At 55.7% G+C, this 21,461-nt stretch overlaps 3 protein-coding genes and 1 long non-coding RNA gene across 4 annotated transcripts; 3 read left to right on the top strand and 1 right to left on the bottom strand.

Moving 5' to 3' along the window:
- Nucleotides 1–862: 862 nt before the first annotated feature.
- On the top strand, nt 863–4,551 carry HOXB7 (homeobox B7). Its single transcript, XM_047758209.1, has 2 exons — nt 863–1,615; nt 3,710–4,551. Exons 1-2 carry the CDS (start codon nt 1,216–1,218, stop codon nt 3,961–3,963), a joined length of 654 nt encoding a protein of 217 aa, XP_047614165.1. The 5' UTR covers nt 863–1,215; the 3' UTR covers nt 3,964–4,551.
- Nucleotides 4,552–7,027: 2,476 nt separating this feature from the next.
- On the bottom strand, nt 7,028–21,406 carry LOC125114756 (uncharacterized). Its single transcript, XR_007131896.1, has 4 exons — nt 21,168–21,406; nt 12,039–12,220; nt 11,237–11,335; nt 7,028–7,922 (listed from the first exon to the last, which is right to left on the bottom strand). It is a non-coding gene; the product is annotated as an uncharacterized LOC125114756 (long non-coding RNA).
- HOXB6 (homeobox B6) lies at nt 8,864–15,863 on the top strand. Its single transcript, XM_047758208.1, has 2 exons — nt 8,864–14,039; nt 15,073–15,863. The coding sequence occupies exons 1-2, from the start codon at nt 13,625–13,627 to the stop codon at nt 15,330–15,332; spliced, it is 675 nt and encodes a 224-aa protein (XP_047614164.1). The 5' UTR covers nt 8,864–13,624; the 3' UTR covers nt 15,333–15,863.
- Nucleotides 16,712–20,494, top strand: HOXB5 (homeobox B5). The gene is made up of 2 exons (XM_047758205.1): nt 16,712–18,558; nt 19,258–20,494. Exons 1-2 carry the CDS (start codon nt 17,997–17,999, stop codon nt 19,503–19,505), a joined length of 810 nt encoding a protein of 269 aa, XP_047614161.1. The 5' UTR covers nt 16,712–17,996; the 3' UTR covers nt 19,506–20,494.
- Nucleotides 21,407–21,461: the final 55 nt, after the last annotated feature.

Here is a 21,461-nt window from a genome sequence, read left to right as displayed (position 1 = left end):
GGAGCCCAGGCCACGCTGGAGAGATGCGCCTGGGCTACTGGCTGTATTCCCCCCCCCCCAATACACACACACCTCCCCCTTTGTTTTTGTGTGCCCTCTCCGGTGTGTGTGTTGGGGGGCCATAGAACTAGAGTGCTGGGCTGCTGCACAAGCTTATATTTTTCTTCTTCCTGGACTGTGGTGGGGGGAGGGAGCAGACAGAAGCGAGATGCTCTTTCCTGCCTCTTACTTTCTGGGACTTGGCCACCTTTGCCCAGCTCCGAGATGGTTGCTCAAAGCCTTCCTTCCTTAGCTTGCTCTGCTTCTCTGGCAGCCACGCTCCACTGGGGCATCCGCCTCCCGGAATCAGGAGAACAGCATAAGCAGCATACCGGGCTGCCCTCCTCCCTTCCTTTCTCCTCCCCACCCACCCCACCCCACCCCACTCCCTTCCTTTTTTTTTTTTTTTCAAACCTTTAAATTTTTTTTTTTTTTTTGTCACCAGAAACCGCAGCATCCAACGCCTGTGGGCTAAGTCTCGTGCCTCTGGGAGCACCCACAAAACCTCAGTCCATCCCTGCCCATCTGTCTGGGGCACCGAGAGATAGAAAGGGAGAGCAGCGAGAGGGAGTTGCGAGGCCAGGCTCACCTCGTTGTTCACCTCAGGAGCAACGGACCAAGTCCAGACCAATTTCCCCCAAAGGCCAACCGGACTGAATCGGTCCAGATTAATTATGACCTGCCCTGAGCCACCCACTCACCCCATTTTGTGCAATCTCTGCGTTTATTTCTCCCTGAGTAACAGGCTGGGGAGGATGCGTGTGGGTGGGTGGGGGGGTTGACAACACGGATCGCTCTCGCTCTCAGAGGTTATTTATTTTCCCTTCCACTCAATTTCTTCCTCCCCAGATCTCGCCTACAAGCTGCCTCCAGCCCACGGGGTCGACAGCGGCCCTTGAGCCCCCAACCCGAATCCACAGGGCCTGGCTTTCCCATTCATTATTGATCATATTTTATAAATCCAACGCCACACAATTTTTTCCACATTACCGGGAGCCGTGGGGAGGCTGCCCCGCCATTGGCAGAGGGGACGTCACGTGGGCAGGGTCACGTGGCCCAGAGAGGAAAAAGGGGGTTCTTTTTGGTGTAAATCTGGACTCTAATTCTGTAATATATCAAGGAATCTCGTAAAACCGACACTAAAACGTCCCTGCCTACAAATCATCCGGCCAAATTATGAGTTCATTGTATTATGCGAATGCTTTATTTTCTAAATATCCAGCCGCAAGTTCGGTTTTCGCTACCGGAGCCTTCCCCGAACAAACTTCTTGTGCGTTTGCTTCCAACCCCCAGCGCCCGGGCTATGGAGCGGGTTCGGGTGCTTCCTTCGCCGCCTCGATGCAGGGCTTGTACCCCGGCGGGGGGGGCATGGCGGGCCAGAGTACAGCTGGCGTCTACGCGGCCGGCTACGGGCTCGAGCCGAGTTCCTTCAACATGCACTGCGCGCCCTTTGAGCAGAATCTCTCCGGGGTGTGTCCCGGCGACTCCGCCAAGGCGGCAGGCGCCAAGGAGCAGAGGGACTCGGACTTGGCGGCCGAGAGTAACTTCCGGATCTACCCCTGGATGCGAAGCTCAGGTAACGCCGCGCACCGAGCCGTACCGAGTCGTCCCGAGCTGCAGTGGCCCGGGCACATTCCCCGGAAGGCGCCCCCTTCCCGGCCAAGTGTCCCTTTCCGCGTCCAGAGTGCTCCCGGCAGCAGGTCGGCCCTGGGGACGCGGCACCCCCCTGGGCCGCGACCCGGAGCGCCGCCCCCACTCCCATTTTTGCTTGGTGCTCTCAGGCTCGCCGTGCTTCCCTGGCGGATCCCTCTCTGCCGACGCCGCGGCGCTGTGAGCCCCCAGCCCCCCACCCCACCCTTCCTCCCGGCCTTTTAGCTTTAAATATTTATCAGCCGCGCCGGCACGGGCTGGAGACGAGGCCGTTTGTCTTGCGGAGGAAGGCTGGGGTTTGCAGAGAATAGCCATTAGGGTCTCCCCCCTCCCTTTTCCCTTCCCCGCCGGGGATCTCAGCTCTGGGTGTGTCCCCCAGCCCCAGCTTGGATAAGGTCTGGGGGAGGGGGCTGCCGTGCTCAGCAGTTCTCCCCTCCCCCTTTCTTCCCAGCCAACCCTGCTCCCCCATTATTCCCTTCTGGACAATTAGAGGTGGGCTCTAGAGGCCTGGGGGGAAGAGGGGGTGTGAGAGGAGATGAGGATCCAGCCAGGGACACAGAGCCAGAGAGGCAGGTGGAGAGAGGGGGGCTGAGGCCAAGAGAGATAGGCTCCTGACCCCCCAGTGAACTTGGAAAGGGGGAGGCAGGAGAACGAGTGAAAAGAGCAGAGGCCTCAAAGGAGGACAGCTGGCTGTCTCAGGTGCCCATCCTAGCACCCCTGGAGAACTGGCCGACAAGTTTGCATGTATCCTTCCAGGAGGGTGAATGTCCTCTGAGGGGAGAGACTAGGACTCCAGGGAGCCCCATCAAGAGTTAGTGAGTCCTGGCCACTGAGGCAGCTGCTGCAGGAACCCCTATGGGGTCTCCTGACAAGCCTGTCCCAGACATCTTTCTTGATGTTGCCCTGGAATGGGGCCAACCTCAGAAGACCCAAGACTTGTGATCAGAGGCTCCCAGTTCAGCCAGGGTGAGGGCCAGGAGAAGCCCAGCTCTTACACCATCCATATTAGTGGTCATGGTCCCCATTACCTGCTCCATAATTCAACCGCCTTTCCAGGTGATTTATTAAAGCCCCAATTTTTCTGCTCATAAACATTTCAGCTTGGCTTTTATCTGACTTGAAATTAGGGCCCCCTAGCCCCTCCTCCCACTGTCTCTTTCCCAGAAGGGCTGATACCAGCACCTCCCCCAGCACAACCCCCCCCCCAAGCTGCTTTCACAGGATTTGGGACCTTACCTGGGAAGCTCTCCCCTGCCCTTCAGCCCCCACCAGCCAGATATTCCACCCCAACCCAGGCTGCTGTCTGTCTTCTCCTCCTGTATCTTCTTGGAGGAGGTTGCTTTGGAGGGCTGGGTCATCTGGGCAGGTGGGCAGGCTGGACAGTCTGGCCTCATCTGAACCTCAGCCACTCACTCACTGGAAAACAGTCCTCAGAGGGCAGCTGCTCTCAGATGAACTCCGCACTCCAAGGAAATCTGCAAATTCTCTCCTTCTCCTGGTTCCTCAACAGGCTGGGGGAGGAGGGGACTGGACCTATGAGGCTCTTTGTCTTCTTTTCTTTAGGGAGAAAAGCCCCCAGGTCAGACCTGGAGCCCCACTATAGGGTTGGGTTGCTTGCATGGCTTCCATTGTCTGCTACCCCAGAGACCATCAGAAGCAGCATCAAAAAGGGGAGGCTTAGGGTTCCAGAGGTTTAGCTGCCTTTCATCCCACGTACACCCCTTAGGCACAGGGCCTTCAAGAGCCAGCAGGTTAGACCTTGGGTCCAGAAGCTTTAGGCTAGAAGACTTCCTGGGTGGAAATGGGACTGTTTGTCTTGGGAGGCCTGCAGAAAGGTCTGCATGTTGAGGGAAGAGGGCAGGCATAGGCTGGGGTAGGGAAAGTGACAATTTGGTGTCATGGGAAACTAGGTGCTTCCAACCACAAAGGCCAAACCACATACAGGGTCCATGAGGAAGATGAACACGCTCACGGCTTTTTCCGCACTCACGGCTTTTTCTCCTGGAAATACTCTGTGCAGGGACCGACCGCAAGCGAGGCCGCCAGACCTACACCCGCTATCAGACCCTGGAGCTGGAGAAGGAATTTCACTACAATCGCTACCTGACAAGGCGGCGGCGCATCGAGATCGCGCACGCGCTCTGTCTCACCGAAAGACAGATCAAAATCTGGTTCCAGAACCGCCGCATGAAGTGGAAAAAGGAGAACAAGACGGCAGGCCCCAGGGCCACCAGCCAGGACAAGGCTGAGGCAGAGGAGGATGAGGAAGAGTGAGGGACAGAGAAAGAGCAGAGGAAGAGAGAGAGGGAGAGAGGGAGAAGCCCAGCTCTGGGAACCGAACCAGGAAACTCAAGTCAAATAGGGAGAAAAAACAAAACAAAACAAAAAAAACTATTTAAATGAATAGCAGTAAATTTTTTTTTTTTAAGGAGAGAAGGTGAAATTTTGGTTTCTTAACACTGAACAGAAAAATACTACCTATAGTAAAGTCTGACGACGGGTTTGTTTTGTACAATATGGGAAGGATATCACCTACCTATTCTGTAGCTTTCTGGAATCTGCCTCCCTTTTCTATGTCGCTAATTGTAAGGTCTTTGGTAAAAATCTTGCTGTTTTGTAAGTCCTTTCTTTGTGGTCTGTGGGTCTGGACTAATGTGTGTGGTTCCCCGCCTTTCTGAGCGCCCCCGTCTTCCCGGTATCACACTGAAGGGGCTTTAGGGAGCCCCAAGAACCCACTGCCCAGCTCGTATCCCCTCTGTGCCCCTGGCCTGCCCATTGCTCCTTGTTCCTGCCAGACCCTGTGATCTTCTTTACTTCTCTGTGTATCTGAAGGATGGAGAAATAAAAGCAATTAAAAATAAACAAATGCCCTATTTTCTGTGTCTCCCTAAGGCTGGGAGGGGGCGAGGGATAGGCACGTATGCCAGCGCCCCTCTCTCTGCTCCAACTTCTGCTGCTGGCTCATGTCTTTCTGGGCTGGAGTCTGCTCTTTTTTTTTTTCTGGTGCCCCCTGCTCTGGGCGACTGCCAACTAGGGAACCCCAATATTTCACACACCCACATTCCCTTTACATTCTTTTACACATATTGAAACACGAAGGGACACAATCACACCTATTTACAGGCTGACATCACATATGGACTTAAATAAATATGTACACTGTCACATACAGTCACAAACACCCCTATTCATATGCTCACAAATAAATATACAGGCATTCACGCACCCCGGTTCCTGCCCAGAACACATGTATTCACATTCACGTGCCACTCACAAGTAAATCCACATTCACACTTATTCACAGACACATTTATGCATTCTAACATACCCTCACACACTGGCTCACAATCACACAGACTCACATTTGTCTCCAATCAACACGTCCTTAAGTCCACATGCCCAGTCACACACATTCACAAAACAAAACAAAACCTCCACAGTTCCACCACCTCTTCCTCGCCCAGGCCTTCTTGCCAGGCTGCGGCCCGGTCGCAGCCCTGGGGCGCAAATGCAGAGCTAAAATCCAAAGCGCTAGGCCCCAAACGAAGGTAGAACGGAAGGAAAGGGGAGGTGACCACCCGAATCCACTCCGGATTCTAGGCGGGCGGCGCTGGGCAGAGGCCGGGCCGGCCAGCAGAGACCTCCCGGCCCCCCAGACAAGCCTCCAACGCCAAGGTGCTCCTGGCTTTCCGCTCAGGAGGAAAACACTTTCCCCAAGAGCTACTCGGTTATTTTATTATTTCCTTTTCTTTTACTTCCATTTCTTTTAATTTATCTTATTCTAAATCGACGCAGCCACCCAAGGAAAACTTTCAACTGGGGCGGAGAAAGGAGCGCCGAGAGCGAGAGGCTGAGCGGTGCGAGATACGGGGCGGCGGCGGCCGCGGGCATCCCCGGGGCCGCTCTGATCCCGGCCGCGCCGGCCGCCCGGGCTCCCGGCGGCGACCTCCGCGCCTTCCTGCCCGCTGTCTGATCTGCCGGCAACCTGGAATCTTCTCCGGAGCACAGAGAAAGAGAAAGAAAAATTGGGGGGGGGGAGGGGGGCGGTTCTATCCTTTCCTACATTTGAGTGCCGGTAGCGCAATTCAAAATGCGGGAGTATTTCAAGGGACCTGGGATACATAGGGTGAATTTGGGTTATTGTTTTTTTTGCTCCCCAAACACCCCCTTGATCAAGAGATAAAAACCCGGAGGCTGGCGCCTACACAGCTAGACCTGCTGAGCTGATTTTTACTCTTTATTCGATTATACATCCTGGATTGAATTTAAAGATCGGCATCAGCATCAGGACGGGAAAGGGAAGAGGGCTGGGAGGAAGCGCACTTTAGGAGAATCCGTTTAATTTGAATGTGTAAAGAAAAGCCTCCCAAACCTGCAATTTCCCCCATTAAGGACCGCAGGAAACCCCCCCCCCCCCAAAGAGAGTTCAGGGAGTTGTCCCTGGGAACCTGGGCACCTGGACAATTGGGCGAGAGAGACAAGGTTCTGTCTTTACCTTCCTCCAATTTCTGGGGTACAGAGGCAACCATCTGGTGGCTAGACCGTCGGCATAGAACTCCATTAGGGCCACCTTCCTTCTGGGGGCAAACACTAGGCCCTAAGGGATCTGGGGCCCCCACACCTGCAATGCTGCAAGCCTCACAAGGGCTGGGAGTGAGGGTGTCATTCGGAGGAGGAAAAGGGCACTGAAGCTTTCATTTTGCCCTCATGCAAGTGGCAACTCTGAACCCCGGGCTGCTGCTCCCGACTCCCCCCCAAACAGCCTTAGACCGGTCCCTGTGCGGAGGTTTGGGGGTGAATTTTTACTAGAGGAAGGGTGTAGAGCTCCTGTGAGGATAGGGAGGTTCCAAAAAGAACCCCCTTCCCAGCTATGCGCTTGGGGCTTCTCTGCCTGATTCCCTGCACCCCAAATCTCACCCCATCTCAGACTGGGGTTTCCCCAAAAACCGAGAAGGAGAAGAAAAGAAGATGGCGACTGAGAAAAGGGTTGCTGGTGGAGCAGCCATGAAGAAATGCAATAAATTCCTTGTTGTTTTATGAAAATTTACAACTTTGTGATAGAAGTTTATGAGTGGTTGAATCCAGCGATTGGCCAGCGCCGGTCATGTGGCCGGGCGATCGTGAACATGAACTTTTTATCATTTCCCTGGTGGTTATAATGCAGCATTCTTTTGGACACCACACCTAGGTCGGAGCACTGTCGTCCTTCAGGGCTCCAGCCTCTTGATATTTTTATACTTCAGTATCAGCTCGATAAAGCAAAAGAGAGAGAGGAAAGGAGAGGGGGAGAGGAGGAAAGGAGAGAGAGGGAGAGAGAGAGGGAAGGAGGGGGTGGGAATTACACAAAAGAGAGAATCAAAAATAATTTTCATTTCTAAGTTAATTTGCTTGCTGATCTGGGATTTTAGTCATCATGGAGTGTAAATGGACCACCTGCCCAGGACTGCAGCCTGATACCATTTTTCAAAGCCAGAACTTACTCCATTTTATATGCAAATATCAGAAAAGCGAAACACCCTCTCTTCCAAGTCAGAGAAGAGGAAGCAACGGCTCTCAGGTTGGGACAATATTATCTGGAAGATGAAGAAGAAACCAAACGCTCTTTTTTTTTTTTTTTTTTTTTCCCCTTTCCTTTCTCCCCACCCCTTTCAATCGGAAGAAAGAAATCCCAAGGTCTGCAAAGGTAAGGGAGATGCTACAATTCTCGTATTTTTTGCATTGATTTTGTGGGGGTGGGGCTTGGGTTTGTCTCCCTCCTTCTCCCCCCTCCAAGATGGGGCTGAACCCCACCTCTGGGCGCTGCAGGGAGAGGCTTCCCAGGAAATTGGGTGGCCTAGAGAGGGGCGGCTGCTTCCTGGAGGGGAAGCAAGGCAGGGCTGACCACAGGAGGAACCGAAAGAGGGCCACGGAGGTGAGCTCTGAGTCTCGTTTTTAAGCTGGGAGGAGAGGTTTAAGCAAGGGGGCTGCGAAAGAGAGAATGGGGGCGTCTGGGCTTGGGGGGGGCGCCGGCAGAAGCCGGTTGCTATGGCCTCTGTGGGTTTGCGCCCCCTCCCCCTCCCCCCATCCCTCCCTTGTTCCCGCCTCCTCCAGTGGCCCCCAGCGCAGTTCTCTTGCCCGGTGCGGGTATCGGTGGTTTCCCGGCAGCATTGGCACGAGGGGCGGTGGCCGCTGAGGTCTCCTGGTCTCCGGAGGGCCTGGAATCTCCGCAGAGGCCAGCAAGGGCGAGGAGGCGGCTGGAGAGACACAGAAAGAACAATTCACAGAGAAATACTCATTACCTCCCTTCGGAGACATTTCTGCAATTAAAGGGCTGTGGGTGGAGGCACCCAAATCAAGGGAGACCCCGGGAAGCCTGCTTGAGAATGCCCAGGTCGCCGGCCACTCCCTCGGGAGGAACCCTCGCTCTGCAGGGAAGCAATTTTGTGGTATTGAACGCGGTAGGTTACAGCGTGTTGGTTTCTGTGCAATAGTGATTCTGCTACTTGTGTTTCATTGCTCTGGGGGTGTGTGGACTTTGGGGGAGAAGAAAAAATTGCCATGTGTGCGTCTGATGTGCAAACATTTCAAACTTTCCTGGATCCAAATGTGGTGATTGTGCAGATGCTGGTTAGCTTGTTGTTGTTTTAGGCTTGTAAACAAAAAGAAAAATAAAAACAGAAAAAGAGAAGAAGAAAAAGAAAAGAAAAATCCCATTAGGGGATCTGATGGTGTCTGGACAGGAAAGCCGCCTGGCATTAGGCTCAGACAGCTAGTCCTGTGCCTCCGGCGCCTGATTTCATCCCTCAGGCAGGCCTCCTGGAGGGAAGGGGGGAGAAAAATCTTTGGGGAGGGGAGGCCGAGATTCCTTAAGTAGCTGGTGGGGTAGAAGAAGGCGCAAGCCAGCCGCTAGGAGAGAACTTAAAAATACGACGGAGGCTTCTGAGGAAGCTGTGTGTCTAGAGATGATCAAGTTTAGGCATGGGGGGCAGGAGAGACTGTGATTTAGTTTGGCTGGTGGGAATAGATGGTCACTTTCTTCTTTTTAAAGACCATATGCACAGCATTCAGCCTCAGGCCTCTGGATGCCCAGGGATTGTGGGGTCTGGGTGTGTGTAGGGGGATATTGGCCCCCACAGTCCTGAGCTGGGAAGAGAGAAATGCAGCCACTTGTGGCACGGGAGGCCCCCCCCCCCCCCCGCAAGGCACAGGTAGATTCCCTCAAAGCAGGCCCCGAAGGGGTGCCCGAAGGGACCCCCTCATCTGCGAAGTGAGAGAAGTTCTCAGCCAGCACCCATGGCACTCAGAGCCTATTCTCAAAGGAAACATTCCCCAAACCCACCCAGACTAAAGGTCTTTTTCTCCCCGTAGTCTTGGTGGGGGATAAATCATCCCTTAGACAGTTTGCTCTGACCCAAATTATGCGGTTTGCTGCCATCTACCGTCCATTTGCAGACATGCGGCTTTGGCACCACAAGCCCCGCGACACTGCCTGGAACCGTCCCCAACGCCTGGGGTCCCCGCTGCTCGGGTTCGGCGGGATTCTGGGGATTTTGGCCCAGACTGTCGCTTTCCGCTGGATCTTGGTTCCCGCCTGCCCACGTGTGGATTAGAGAACAAGCGGCCCCTCTCCCTCCCCAGCCCCATCCCAGCTCCAAACCTGGAGGCTGACTGGGGAAGCGGCTTTCTCTAGGGCATATTCTAAAAAGACTAATGCTACATCCCTTGGGCAGGGGGCCCTGAATCAAAGGGTTAGGGGCTCGGAGTTGTGAGCCCTCTCCCCTCTACCGACTCCAAGAGCAAGAGGGGATCAATAGGGCCGATACGGAGATCCGAGGCCAAGGCTGCTCAAGGTTTATTTGGTTTTCTTTTCGGCCAAGGGAGGGGGCGGCCAGGGGAGGCGCCGTCCCCGGCAGTTCCACTCGGTTGTCAAAAGACAAACTGGGTCTGTGTTCTCCGTGTTGGCTGGTGAGTCTTGCCAGTTCCTTGGCCGGTTGAGTCTGTCGTGAAGGAATTGAGCCGAGTTTTCTGGAAACTGCTGGTGTCTGCAAGTGAGTGTGGGTCCCCTCCCCTGTTTTCCAATCATTTCAAGTGAAATCGACGCAAATACACTTGGGAAAAAAAAATGAGGAATGGGAATGGGGATCAATCATTAAGGAACCAAACCATTGTAACTTCCCTTCCTTCGGGACCCCTCACACCCGCTTAAGCTGACCGTTTTCCCAGAAGGGGGTGGCTGGCGAGGAGGGGGGATCTGCGCCGCTGCCGCCGTTTGAATATTGGCCCCTGTCTCACGGGTTACTGATTAGCTCGGGCTTTCAAGCCGCAGGAGGAAGCTCTGGCTGCTCCTTTCAAGGTGCTGTGGCCCCAGTTCCTGGGCGGGGGCTCCAGGAAATTGCCTGTGGTGCCAAGCAGGCTGAGGTGTTACCAGGGTCTGGCCAGGAGCTGAAGGCGCTGCCGAGGTGGAGGGGCCCAGCAGTACTGGGGGCAAACTCAGGGGCTGCGACCCCTGAGCCTTGGTGCCTCTGGGAATCTGGACCCCAGGAGCAGCCCTTTCAGCTTTTCGGCAGAGAGTGACTTTCTGGCGGCTGGAAGGCCCGGCCAGTGCGGGAGGCCCCAAGGGATCGAGCTCTGCAAGGCTCCTCAGAGATTTTTTTTTTCTTGTGGGCAATCTGAAGGACAGGTAGGGAGGGGAATGAGCCTGGTACAAAGGGTGGAAACACGTCAGGGCTCCTAGGGTGCCCATGGACCCGGAGAGAGGGAGCTGAGCACCGCTGTGGCTCCACCATCACCCCCCACCAGAGACGCTGCCGCTCATTTGCATAATGGAAATGATGTCTTTGAACCGGGCGCTTTGGACCAGCCAATTTCAAGGCAATGTCCCCTCCAAAGAGCTCTCAAAGATTGGAAGCAGCCGCACTGCTCCCTCGGGGACCGTTTATGCTCCCCAAACCCAGAGAATCACAGAGCATAGGGGAAGAATTGGGTTGAGATATTTGGATTCACCCCACTCCAGCCAGACTTGGGAGTAGGGTGGGGGAAGGTGCCCACAGCCCGAAGAGCTAGGGGTGCGGGGAGCTTTGCAGCTGAGAGGATGTGGGGGAGCCTGGATAATGTCTCAATCTCCTTTGCCTCCACACACCTACTGGCAAATATCCTCCTGGAGATTACCGACCGGTACAGGAGAATTTTACTCCGGAGCTGAACACAGCTCAGACATTTCCCTGGGAGCTGGAATGTGTGTTTGTCCGCAGGACTTCAGATTCACAGCTCAGAAAATTACAATTATAAATCCTGCCTGTGGGGTTTCTATACAATCCTTCTGTTGTGTACTCAAGAGTTGGTACACATGTATATTCACCTCCTCGTTGAGCAGGGAGAGACACTCAGAGCAGCCGATGGTGCTATGTATTTGTGTACTCCCCTTTGGAGACAGACCGACAGCGGTGATGGAACCACAGACAGATTCCTAGAGATCTGGCTCCAGAAACCAGGCAGCCTCTGGCCCAGCCCTGCCTGCCTGCTCTTTCTCCCAAACAAACGGATCAGACGAATAAACGCTCATAAATACCTCTGGGCTTAGATAAGAGCGATGAGGCGCTATTTCCTTTCATGCTGGACTCCAGGCGCCCAGGCCCTGCCTTTGCGGCTCCATCTCGCGACAGGCAACCTGCAGAGGTGAGGTTAATTTGGGGCTATGACTCTTAGGATAAGGCGATTATTTTCCGTGCCTTTATCACAGGGGAAGGCTTCCTCCCTCACTGAAGCTAATGTTGCCCACGGCTTCCAGTTCTCATGTGAGGACGCTGTGGCCAGTGGGGTGGCAGGGAGGGCTGAGGCCCAAGGCTCAACCTCAGTGGCAAGAAGGAGGGAGATACACGAGGCACTCTGCCCACTTTGCTCCTCCTGCCCAGATGTTCCCCATTCCTCCCAGGAGTGGGCTTAATCATAGCTGGATTGGAGGCCTCATGACTCCATCATAAGGAGGCTTCAGTTTATTTTCTTCAGCCTTGACAAGACCCCCATAGAGCTGGGCTAGGAAGTGTTGGTAGGGCAACTGGGAATAGCCACTTAGCCTAGAAGTTGTCCTAAGTTCAGGGAGCCTTGTAGGCTGCTTTGCAGGCAACTACGTTCCCATCCTTGGTCACCAGCGACAGCCCTCTACCACTTCTCCTAGGGTCTTGTGCCATCTTCCATGGGCAGGGTTGGCCCACCAAAAAAGGAGCCCAAAGAACAAGCCAGAGGAGAGTCAGCTTGGCCCCTTCATCATCAGATTTCTGGCCCACACCCTGGCCCATTCCTGGCCCCAGGCCTGAAGGTTGTCACTCTTTATTCCTGGCCTCCATGTGCACGCCAGCATGTTGAAAACACACCTTGGCTCCGTCTTCCAGCCTGGCTCCAAAGCTCATTTTCCTTCGATGAGAGAGAGTGAGACAGTCAGAGGTGTACATTCTCACTCACACCAAAGCTTGTAGGCAGCAAGCCGGTGATACAAACATGAGATGTGGGAGGGATTGCAGAGATGCTGAGTGACAGACAGAAGGGTGGTGAGCATCTGGAGAGGGGATACGGAATGGAATGATAGTTGTAAGCTGCCTGCTGAGACCCAAAGCCCCTCCCTCCTTATAAAACTAAACAAAAACCAAGTCTTGAGGAAGAATTAATTTTTAAAAAAGACCTGCCAGTTTCTGGAGAGACCTGGAAAAGGAGCAAGGGTTCCTCTCTTTCCAGTGGTCTGATTGCCTCCAATATCAGGAGGGTTGAAGGACCCGGAACTGGAGGAGGAACAATTTCTTCCCTGTACCCAGACTGACGGAGACACTTTTGATTCCTAAGAATCTGTAGCCCAGGATACTCTAATGTCTTTGGGGTTAGGAGGTGGGCAGGAAATGAGGGTTGCAGGCAGGATAGGGATCAGACAAAGGTAGGCTGGGGGGTGCCTCTCACCCCCAAGTGGAGACAGGACCAGCCCCTCTTCCCAGTGCCCCTTCTTTCCTGTGCCAAGAGCAAACAGGACACACTAGAATCAGGCAAGATGTCTCGGGCAGCGGCAGCCATAGCCTTCCAAGAAGCTCCCAGCCTAGCACAGCCAGAAGGAGAAGCTTGGGCTCAGACTCTCCTCCCATTTTCAGGCCCTCTGGGTCCTCTGGGCAGCGGGCTCTGGCCTGCCCCCAGCCCATAACAGCAATAGAGAAGTAGGAATAATAAACCCAGGCTTGGAAAAGTCGGGGTAGATCTGGGAAGCAGAAAAAAACGGCTTTCAAAATCTGGGAAGAAGAGGGTTTCTTCTTCACCGCTTCTCTCTTTCTGATAACGATGCTAATCAGAGGAGAACTCTTCCTCCCTGCTTTGAACACAAAACGCCAGGAACCAGCCCTGTCCTTTCCTTTAGTTCTCGTCCAAGGAGATTGAGATTCAAGATTTGGAGACATTTATCCACTTTCCCTTGAGGGAAGGGGGCTCAAGCAACGCAGGGGTTAACTTTTCTGAAAACACAATTAACTTTTTCCTATTCCGCGTGGGGAGGGGAGGGATATATTTATTTAATCACTGGGGGATGGGGTGGTCTCAATCCAAGTGCTGCCTCCTCCCTCAAAAGCACAGACGCCTCTTTCGCAGATCCTACGTAGGTGGAACAGGACGCGTTGTGCTGTTGGGGAGAGAGAGAAGGCAGAAGGAGAAGAAGGAGGGGGAAAAAAAGGTTGATAGGTTTGTGCGCGGGTCCCTCGCGCGGGCTGCGCTCCTCCTGGGTGCTATTTGCCAATTCCTGCTTCTGCCATTGGTCAGTGTTGGATCAGATGGTTGTATTTCCTTCTGGCCCTCACTGGCACCTCGCCATCCCCCCTCAGCTAAAACCCAATCTCAGATATACTACTAATAGGCGCGGCGCTCGGACTATAAAACACAACAAATCATAAACCCGGCGGAGCAGCAGCGGCCGTGCGCGCCTCCCCTCCCAATGAGTTCCTATTTCGTGAACTCCACCTTCCCCGTCACTCTGGCCAGCGGGCAGGAGTCCTTCCTGGGCCAGCTCCCGCTCTACTCGTCGGGCTATGCGGACCCGCTGAGGCACTACCCCGCGCCCTACGGGCCGGGGCCCGGCCAGGACAAGGGCTTTGCCGCTTCCTCCTATTACCCGCCGGCCGGCGGCGGCTACGGCCGAGCGGCGCCCTGCGACTACGGGCCGGCGCCAGCCTTCTACCGAGAGAAGGAGTCGGCCTGCGCGCTCTCAGGCGCCGACGAGCCGCCCCCGTTCCACCCCGAGCCGCGGAAGTCCGACTGCGCGCAGGACAAGAGCGTGTTCGGCGAGGCAGAGGAGCAGAAGTGCTCCACCCCGGTCTACCCCTGGATGCAGCGGATGAATTCATGCAACAGTGAGTGAGACTTGCTGCGGCCGCCGCGACCCCCACGGGCCCCCCCTCCTCAAGACAGAACTAGCGAGCCCCCCTTCTCCCACAGGGTGCCGGGTGGGCATCTCGGTTGGAGCCAAGGCAAGACTGGGCGCCTGCACCGGGTCTCCCGCGCTGCCCTCCCGCCCTCGGGAGTTGCAAAGTTTGCAAAGTCTCAGATGCACTCCGAGCCAAGGGGAGCGAGTGGATTCTCCCGGAGCGCCAGGCCGCAGCCGGGATTCGGGGTCAGGGAGGCGGGCAGGGGCCGCAGTCACTGGCTGGGCTTCCCCTGGCGCCCCCAGCTCTGGTCGAGTCCCCGACCCAAGGACTGTTCATTAACAGCGGAGTGCGTCATGGGAAGGGGGGCGGCGTGACGCTGGCGAGGGAGAGTTGAGTCTGTCCCGGACTGGGTTTCCCTGGGGGTCGGGGGCTGGGGAAAGATGAGGCACCAGGAAAGGGGTGGCAGTCAGAGGAGGGAGGGAAAGCAAGGGGAAGAAAGAGAGGGAGCAGGCTGAGGGGGAGAGAGGAAGAAGCAGGCGCCTGGGTCTAAGGTTGGATTATTTGTCGGCCTTAAGTCCCAAATTGATGTCCATTAGCAGGACACGAAAGTGAGGAGCCGTTAATGCCCACTATGGATCGATCCACGTCATTACGGATTAAGGGCCAGAATCTATCACGGGGTGGTGGGGGGGCCAGATGGATGGAAAGAAAAGATGCAGCTAGGAAGAGACACACCTGGCCAGTGCCTCCCCAGCCCCTCCCCCTAGGCTCAGGTGGGATTTAAAACTGCTCCTCCCATCCCCCCACCGAGAATCTAGGCGGAAGGCGTAAGCCTAGGAGACCCGGAGGGAATCTGGAGGGGGCGCTGGAGGAATGAGGAAGCGGGTGGGGGCAGGGAAGAGGGAGAGTGGAGGGCATCCTGGGACAGGCTAGAGTCCACGTTTGAGGGCCGAGTGGGGGGAGGGGGGCTCTGGCCCTGGTGACCCCCAGGCCTCAGCATCTCCTCTCTGCGTAACAGGTTCCTCCTTTGGGCCCAGCGGCCGGCGCGGCCGTCAGACCTACACGCGCTACCAGACGCTGGAGCTGGAGAAGGAGTTTCACTACAATCGCTACCTGACACGGCGGCGGCGCATCGAGATCGCGCACGCCCTATGCCTGACCGAGCGGCAGATCAAGATCTGGTTCCAGAACCGGCGCATGAAATGGAAAAAGGAGAGCAAACTGCTCAGCGCGTCTCAGCTCAGTGCCGAGGAGGAAGAAGAAAAACCAACCGAATGAAGGCGCTGGAAGTGGGGGCGGGGGGACGCGAAGGGAGAGGCCTGTGGGGAGCCGGGGGCCTCGGAGAGCCCCCAAGGAGGCTCTGCAGGCGGGGGAGCCTGGGGACCTGCTCTTCGGCCCACGACGGGCGGGGCCCAGGGCTCTCCTGGACGCCCCCCACCTGCAGAGCTCTCGCTGGGTGCTGGGAGGTCCTGCCGCCGGAGCCCGGCCAGCATCCCCGCGCCCCCTCCATCCCCGCGGAACCGCCTCAGCCCGAACAGGCTCCCTCGTGAGAACTGAGGACCGGACTCTTTTGATGTTTCCCGGAAGCAGAGCAAAATGCTCTTGTCCGTGTCGCGTCTCATTTCGTCCATGTCCCCCTGCACTGTTCAATGCTGTAGATTCGCAGTCCCCTCAGCGGGGGCCTCAAAGATTCCCTGACCCCAGACCTCTCTCCCGCCCCCTCCCCAAAGCCACTGGAAGGAGCACATACTACCTAGAAGTAAGAAGAGGAGCCTCAGAAGAAAACAAAGTTCTATTTTATTAATTTTCTATGTGTTGTGTTTGTAGTCTTGTCTTAGCTCTGGACGTGAAATACTTCGGTAATAATATTAATATTATTAATAATGATAATAATAATAATAATAAAGACATAAAACCTCGCCGCTCAGTCACCTCTGCTCCTCCCCTGCCACTCCCCCACCCCCACCGCCACCCCTGCATCCTCGCGCCGGAAACTCCGCAGCAAAGGCAGGAGCGCTGGTCGGCCCCAGAGGGCCAGACACGACTCGGAAGTTACAGTTGAGATAAAGGCTGCAGCGGTCCCGCCCAGGCTCCAGCGCCGCGCCTCGCCGGTGCTGAGGCTCACAGCGCAACGGCCTCTCCTGGTGCAGACTTGGGGAACGGTGAAGGGCCGCTTCCCTCTTAGTCTCTAGCATTTCCTCGTTTATCCGTGGCATGAGTGACACCATCAGGACCCCTAGGCGGGAGCTCCTGCAGAGACTGAGCCAGGAGGGTCTTGGGCCTCAGCAGCGCTGTTCAGTCCACTCGATCACCACCAGAGGCCCGTTTGGTCTTTGGCCTGCCCACGTGGCCTGATCTCCGCCGGCCTTGGCCCCGGCTCCCGGCCTAAATTGGGGCCACCGGGTATCTATTTCTTTGCCTGCAGCTAAAGGCTCCAGGCACCCCTTTCTGCCTCAGGCAGTAGCTCAGCGTCAAGTAGGGGAATGTGAAGCTGCCGGCAGGCACGGAGAAGGACGACTTTCCTTTCACTGCTCTTTGGAGACCTGAAGCCAGGAGACCAGGTGATGGGGCAGTTTTGTCCATCCCATCAGCCAAAACCAACCCATTCTATCCCCACCCCACCCCCACCCAGGCGGCAAGCAGCCGAGACTGTTTTCCTTTCTTCCTCCTCCCTCTCTCTCCCTTTTTTATTTTTAAAGAAAATAGATGCCTGGCAGAAGGGGCCCAGCTGTGTCGGTCTCTGGCCAGCCAGTGAGCTCAGCAAGGCACAGCCGGTCCTCAGGACCCCCTTTCCGGGGAAGGCAGGGGCCGCTGGGCAAATTTTGAGACTACTCAGTCACCACCAAGGGGCCTCAAGAGGGGCTTCCCAAGGCAATAGCAGGCATCTGGTGAGGAGGCGAAAGGGTTTTGCCTTGATCCCAAACTCTCAGGACCGCACTTACACCTGAACTCCAGACCCCTGCATGGTTGCTTCGGCTGTTTTTTCCTTTCAACTAGGCCACATAGCCCCAGCCGGGCTCTTCTTCTGGGGTCCCTGTCCTGCTCTGCTATTCCTCGTTCCTGGGCTAAGGATGGAGGAGAGGTCAGGAAGAGAATTCCAAACTTCTAGAGGGACCGAAGAAGTGAAAGCTTTCTCCTTCCAACACTCGTCTTAGCCCTACCAGCTCGGCCTGGGTGCTACGGATGGGCCACCGCAGCCCTGTCAGGAAGCAGGCCAGGCTGAGCTCAAGGGGGGAAGCCTTTGCGATAATTGTTTTTCACACATATCTTTCACCCTCCCCCGCATTTCCACGCCCAACTCGGAGACCTGTAAGGGAAGGGCAGCTCAATCTCTGATCATCTTATCTAGAGATAAAATAATAAGGATGATGATGATGATGACGACAGGGAGGACAGAGAGACGAACCCCACTGCCACGAAAGTGGATAAAGGCTCAGTCGTGTCTCTCCTATAAAAGGTTCAACCCTGCGGGTGAGCCTAGGCCGGGTTTCTTTCTAGCCCGGCGGTTTCAAGCAGTCAGCAGGGAGGCAGCGGATGCCGCCATGGCGGTCTGCGGCCCGTGCTCCCGCTGTTCGCCGGGAGGTGGCGCGCTCTGCTCAGAGGCCGCCGCCAACCTTCTCCCTGTTTCTCCCCCTTCTCCTTTTTTCCCCCTCTCGGAGGCTTGCATTGAATCGGCCCTAACGATTCTCGGATCGTCATTATTTGTAACCATAGAGCATGAATTACCTCTTGAGGTCATCAGCGAGAATTTACGACTGGTCAACAAAAGCACGTGATTCCCTAACGCCCCCCCATCCCCCTTCTACCCCCCCCCATATTTGGCCGCATACATAGCAAAACGAAGTACAGTGCATCGCTATAATTCATTAATACATCATAAATCGTGAAGCACAGGGTTATAACGACCACGATCCACAAATCAAGCCCTCCAAAATCACCCAAATGAGCTCGTACTTTGTAAACTCCTTCTCGGGGCGTTATCCAAATGGCCCGGACTATCAGTTGCTAAATTATGGCAGTGGCAGCTCTCTGAGCGGCTCTTACAGGGATCCCGCTGCCATGCACACCGGCTCTTACGGCTACAATTACAATGGGATGGACCTCAGCGTCAACCGCTCCTCGGCCTCCTCCAGCCACTTTGGGGCGGTGGGCGAGAGCTCGCGCGCCTTCCCTGCGCCCGCCCAGGAGCCCCGCTTCAGGCAAGCGGCGTCGAGCTGCTCCCTGTCCTCGCCCGAGTCCCTGCCCTGCACCAACGGCGACAGCCACGGCGCCAAGCCCTCTGCTTCGTCCCCCTCCGACCAGGCGACCCCGGCCAGCTCCAGCGCCAATTTCACCGAAATAGACGAGGCCAGCGCGTCCTCGGAGCCTGAGGAAGCGGCGAGCCAGCTAAGCAGCCCGAGCCTAGCTCGGGCGCAGCCAGAGCCTATGGCCACCTCCACAGCCGCGCCCGAGGGACAGACTCCGCAGATATTCCCCTGGATGAGGAAGCTTCACATCAGCCATGGTAATTCTCGCTCTGGCTCCCCCTTTTTTTTTTGTCTTCTCGGCTTTCCTTCTCTGCGTTTGGGTTGCAGGGGGTGGGGGGAGCCAGGAGAGCTTGGCTTTTCCTCAAATATAGATTTATTTTTTTTTTCCCAGAGGGGGAGAAGTCTCTAAGAGGGTCCTCGCAGCTCGGGGGACAGAGCCAAAGAAGGTCTTTCCCTGGGGTGGGGGGGCTTTGGAAAAGAGTATTTTTTAATAATTTGTTCCCAGATTCGCCTTAGGTTTGATTTGCCCAGCTGCGCTAGCTTTAGGAGAGATGAGGTTTATGTAATGTGGGGAAGGGTCTTGCTTGCCCCCGAAATTTGGAGACTGTGTCTAGCAGAGGAGGGGCGAGCTGCAAACCGAGCTTTCCAGGGCCAAAGTGCAACCGCTCTGCTCCCTCCCGGGGTGAGCGGCGGCCTGAGCCCAGCGAAGGGTGAGGCACAGGGAGAGAGCAAGAGACAAAGCCGGGCGCCTTCGCTGCCGGCAGAAGTGGGGGCTGCAGGGGAAGGGGGTGCAGAAAGCGATCTCGAATATGCGGGCGTCTGGAGTGGGGAGGATTGGCGCTGCGGTGAGCTGGGTGCCCGGGATGCCTGGGTCCCGCTCCACGCCCCCTCCCACCCAGTGCCCCCTCCCTTAACCGGAATAACGTTGCCTCGCGGCTCTGCTCTGTCTGCTTCAGATATGACCGGGCCGGACGGGAAAAGGGCCCGGACCGCGTATACCCGCTACCAGACCCTCGAGCTGGAGAAAGAGTTCCACTTCAACCGCTACCTGACACGGCGGCGGCGCATCGAGATCGCCCACGCGCTCTGCCTGTCGGAGCGCCAGATCAAGATCTGGTTCCAGAACCGGCGCATGAAGTGGAAGAAAGACAACAAACTGAAAAGTATGAGTCTGGCTACAGCCGGCAGCGCCTTCCAGCCTTGAGCCCGCCGGGAGGAGCCCCGGGCGGCCCAAGAGCCCCTGCCGCCCCCAGCCCTGGCCCCTCCAAGCCTCCCCGCGCTGCCGCCGCCCGATGGGGACCGGTTCCCATGAGCCTGCCTCGCCCGGGCCTTGTGTTACGATTTTTCGTTTGGTCTTAGGTCTTCCTGTGGCTCCCTCTCTCCAGGACTGGTTTATCTTGTTATTATTGTTAATAATAATGATAATTATTATTTTCCCTCCATGCTCCCCACTCCCCTGTGCTCACCCCAATCCGCCAGTGTTTCTGAATGTTCGTGTCTGTGGTTGCATTCCTTTCCCCGGGGAAAAAAAGAAACTCGCATGTTTAATGTGAACTCTCCCCCTCCCCATCTGTGTTCTTCTAACTTATTTATAAAAAGATGGTCGCTGTATTTTGAGTTTCAGCTTGAAACTTCTCTCAAAGGGGAAGCAGTTGAGGTAGGATAGTGCCGCAGTGCCCCGGGCCCAGCTGAGCTGGCCTCCGGGTTGGAATCGGTGACTGTGTCTCTTTCCACCTTCCTTTTCCTCCTCCCTCCTCTCTCCTGGGCCCAAGTCTCCCTTGGCTTGGTCCTGGGGTGGGAGGGGGCCAGGAAGGTCCAAAGGGGTGATATTGAGAAGAGGGAAGGTAAATAGTGAAATTTAAGTTCCTGCCGCCTGGGTAGGCCCCACAAGGCCTGGTCTGGGAGTGTCAGGAAACAAAAATAATCCTCAGTGTAAAATGTCTTGTGTATTTCTCTGTGAATCCAAGGGCCTGGTGTCGAGGGCCCAAAGCTTGCAAATATGGGGAGGGTCTGGGTCAGACCCATCCCCTCCTCCCTCCCCATTTCGCATTTCGCTTCCAAGACCGTTTGTAGTGAGCGAGTGGAAGCTGTGCTACGTGTGAAATCTGTCTTTGCCGGGCCTGTCTCAGTGATTCGCTTTTGGTATTTGTTTGTAGCTTTCCTTGAAGTCAAATAAATGTTTCCCCTACTCCACTGCCCTTCCATTTGTCTTTTCTCTGGGCACCTGCCTCGCCCATCACCAGGCACACCCTAGACCGCCACTCTTGGCAGATCTGGGGTGCAGGGAAGGGAAAGCAGGATGCTCACCAGCAGCCCCTCTCAGCCACCCAAGTCTCTGCTTGGTCAGCGGTGGCTGGGCCAGGGGACAGGCTTTCACTCCTGGGAGACTGAAAAGCCCAGTAGCCCCATGTGAGGCTGGGGACAAGGGAAAGGCTGAGCTGGATTGCACCCTATCCTTCCATCAGCCATCCAGAAAAGTCTCTGATAACCTCTTTGGGGAATGTAATTTGGGCCTAAGTCCTGAGCAGGAGGCTCCTGGCCTTTTGGGAGTGATCCAGGCCTGACCTGGCCCCCTGCCCCATGGTCCAAATCCCAGTTCAGTTCTGCCACCCACTAAGGCAAAAAAAAAAAAAAAAAAAATCAGCTCTATTTCAAAGGTTTTCTCTCACCCCCAGTCTTCTCTACCCTTATCAAGGGTTTCCTCTCTCCAGGGGCCCAATTGACCTGTCGTCTTGCTTAGGAGCTGGGGTCCCTCCTAGAAGACCCCTGGTTCCCCGTCAGCCAGCCTGGTCCAGGGCCAGGGCCAGTCCTCCTCCATCCAAGTCAGCCTCCACCCTGAGCATAAGAGTCAAGTCTGGACACTTACCCGGTCAATCCCTTCCAGCTTGGCCCAACTTCTTACAGGACTGGGGGGGAGGGGGAGCTGGTGAGGAGGCTGCCGAGGGTCCTGGAGGCTCTCCTGGGCCCTCCTTCCCCCTCACCCCTTGACTTTGTCCCCCTTTGTCCATAGCAAACTATCCCAAAAGTCGCTATGACATTTAGATGTCAAATGGATAGGGGTTTTATCTTGAAGTTAGATCGTAAAAATCGCCGAGAAGTCAGACAGATACCCCTCACTGGCTCGAGAAAGTCACGTGAGGTCCATAAAGTTAGTTTTATG

The sequence above is a fragment of the Phacochoerus africanus genome, chromosome 14, assembly GCF_016906955.1.
Source record: "Phacochoerus africanus isolate WHEZ1 chromosome 14, ROS_Pafr_v1, whole genome shotgun sequence".
NCBI classification, from domain to species: Eukaryota; Metazoa; Chordata; class Mammalia; order Artiodactyla; family Suidae; genus Phacochoerus; species Phacochoerus africanus.
This window is presented reverse-complemented; position numbering and strand designations above follow the sequence as displayed.

Bases quoted from the DNA above. Each gene is read 5' to 3' on its own strand.
- HOXB7 (XM_047758209.1), top strand. From the start codon at position 1,216: ATGAGTTCATTGTATTATGCGAATGCTTTATTTTCTAAATATCCAGCC. The intron at 1,616-3,709 runs GTAACGCCGCGC...TACTCTGTGCAG, and splicing joins CCCCTGGATGCGAAGCTCAG to GGACCGACCGCAAGCGAGGC.
- HOXB6 (XM_047758208.1), top strand. From the start codon at position 13,625: ATGAGTTCCTATTTCGTGAACTCCACCTTCCCCGTCACTCTGGCCAGC. The intron at 14,040-15,072 runs GTGAGTGAGACT...TCTGCGTAACAG, and splicing joins GCGGATGAATTCATGCAACA to GTTCCTCCTTTGGGCCCAGC.
- HOXB5 (XM_047758205.1), top strand. From the start codon at position 17,997: ATGAGCTCGTACTTTGTAAACTCCTTCTCGGGGCGTTATCCAAATGGC. The intron at 18,559-19,257 runs GTAATTCTCGCT...TGTCTGCTTCAG, and splicing joins GAAGCTTCACATCAGCCATG to ATATGACCGGGCCGGACGGG.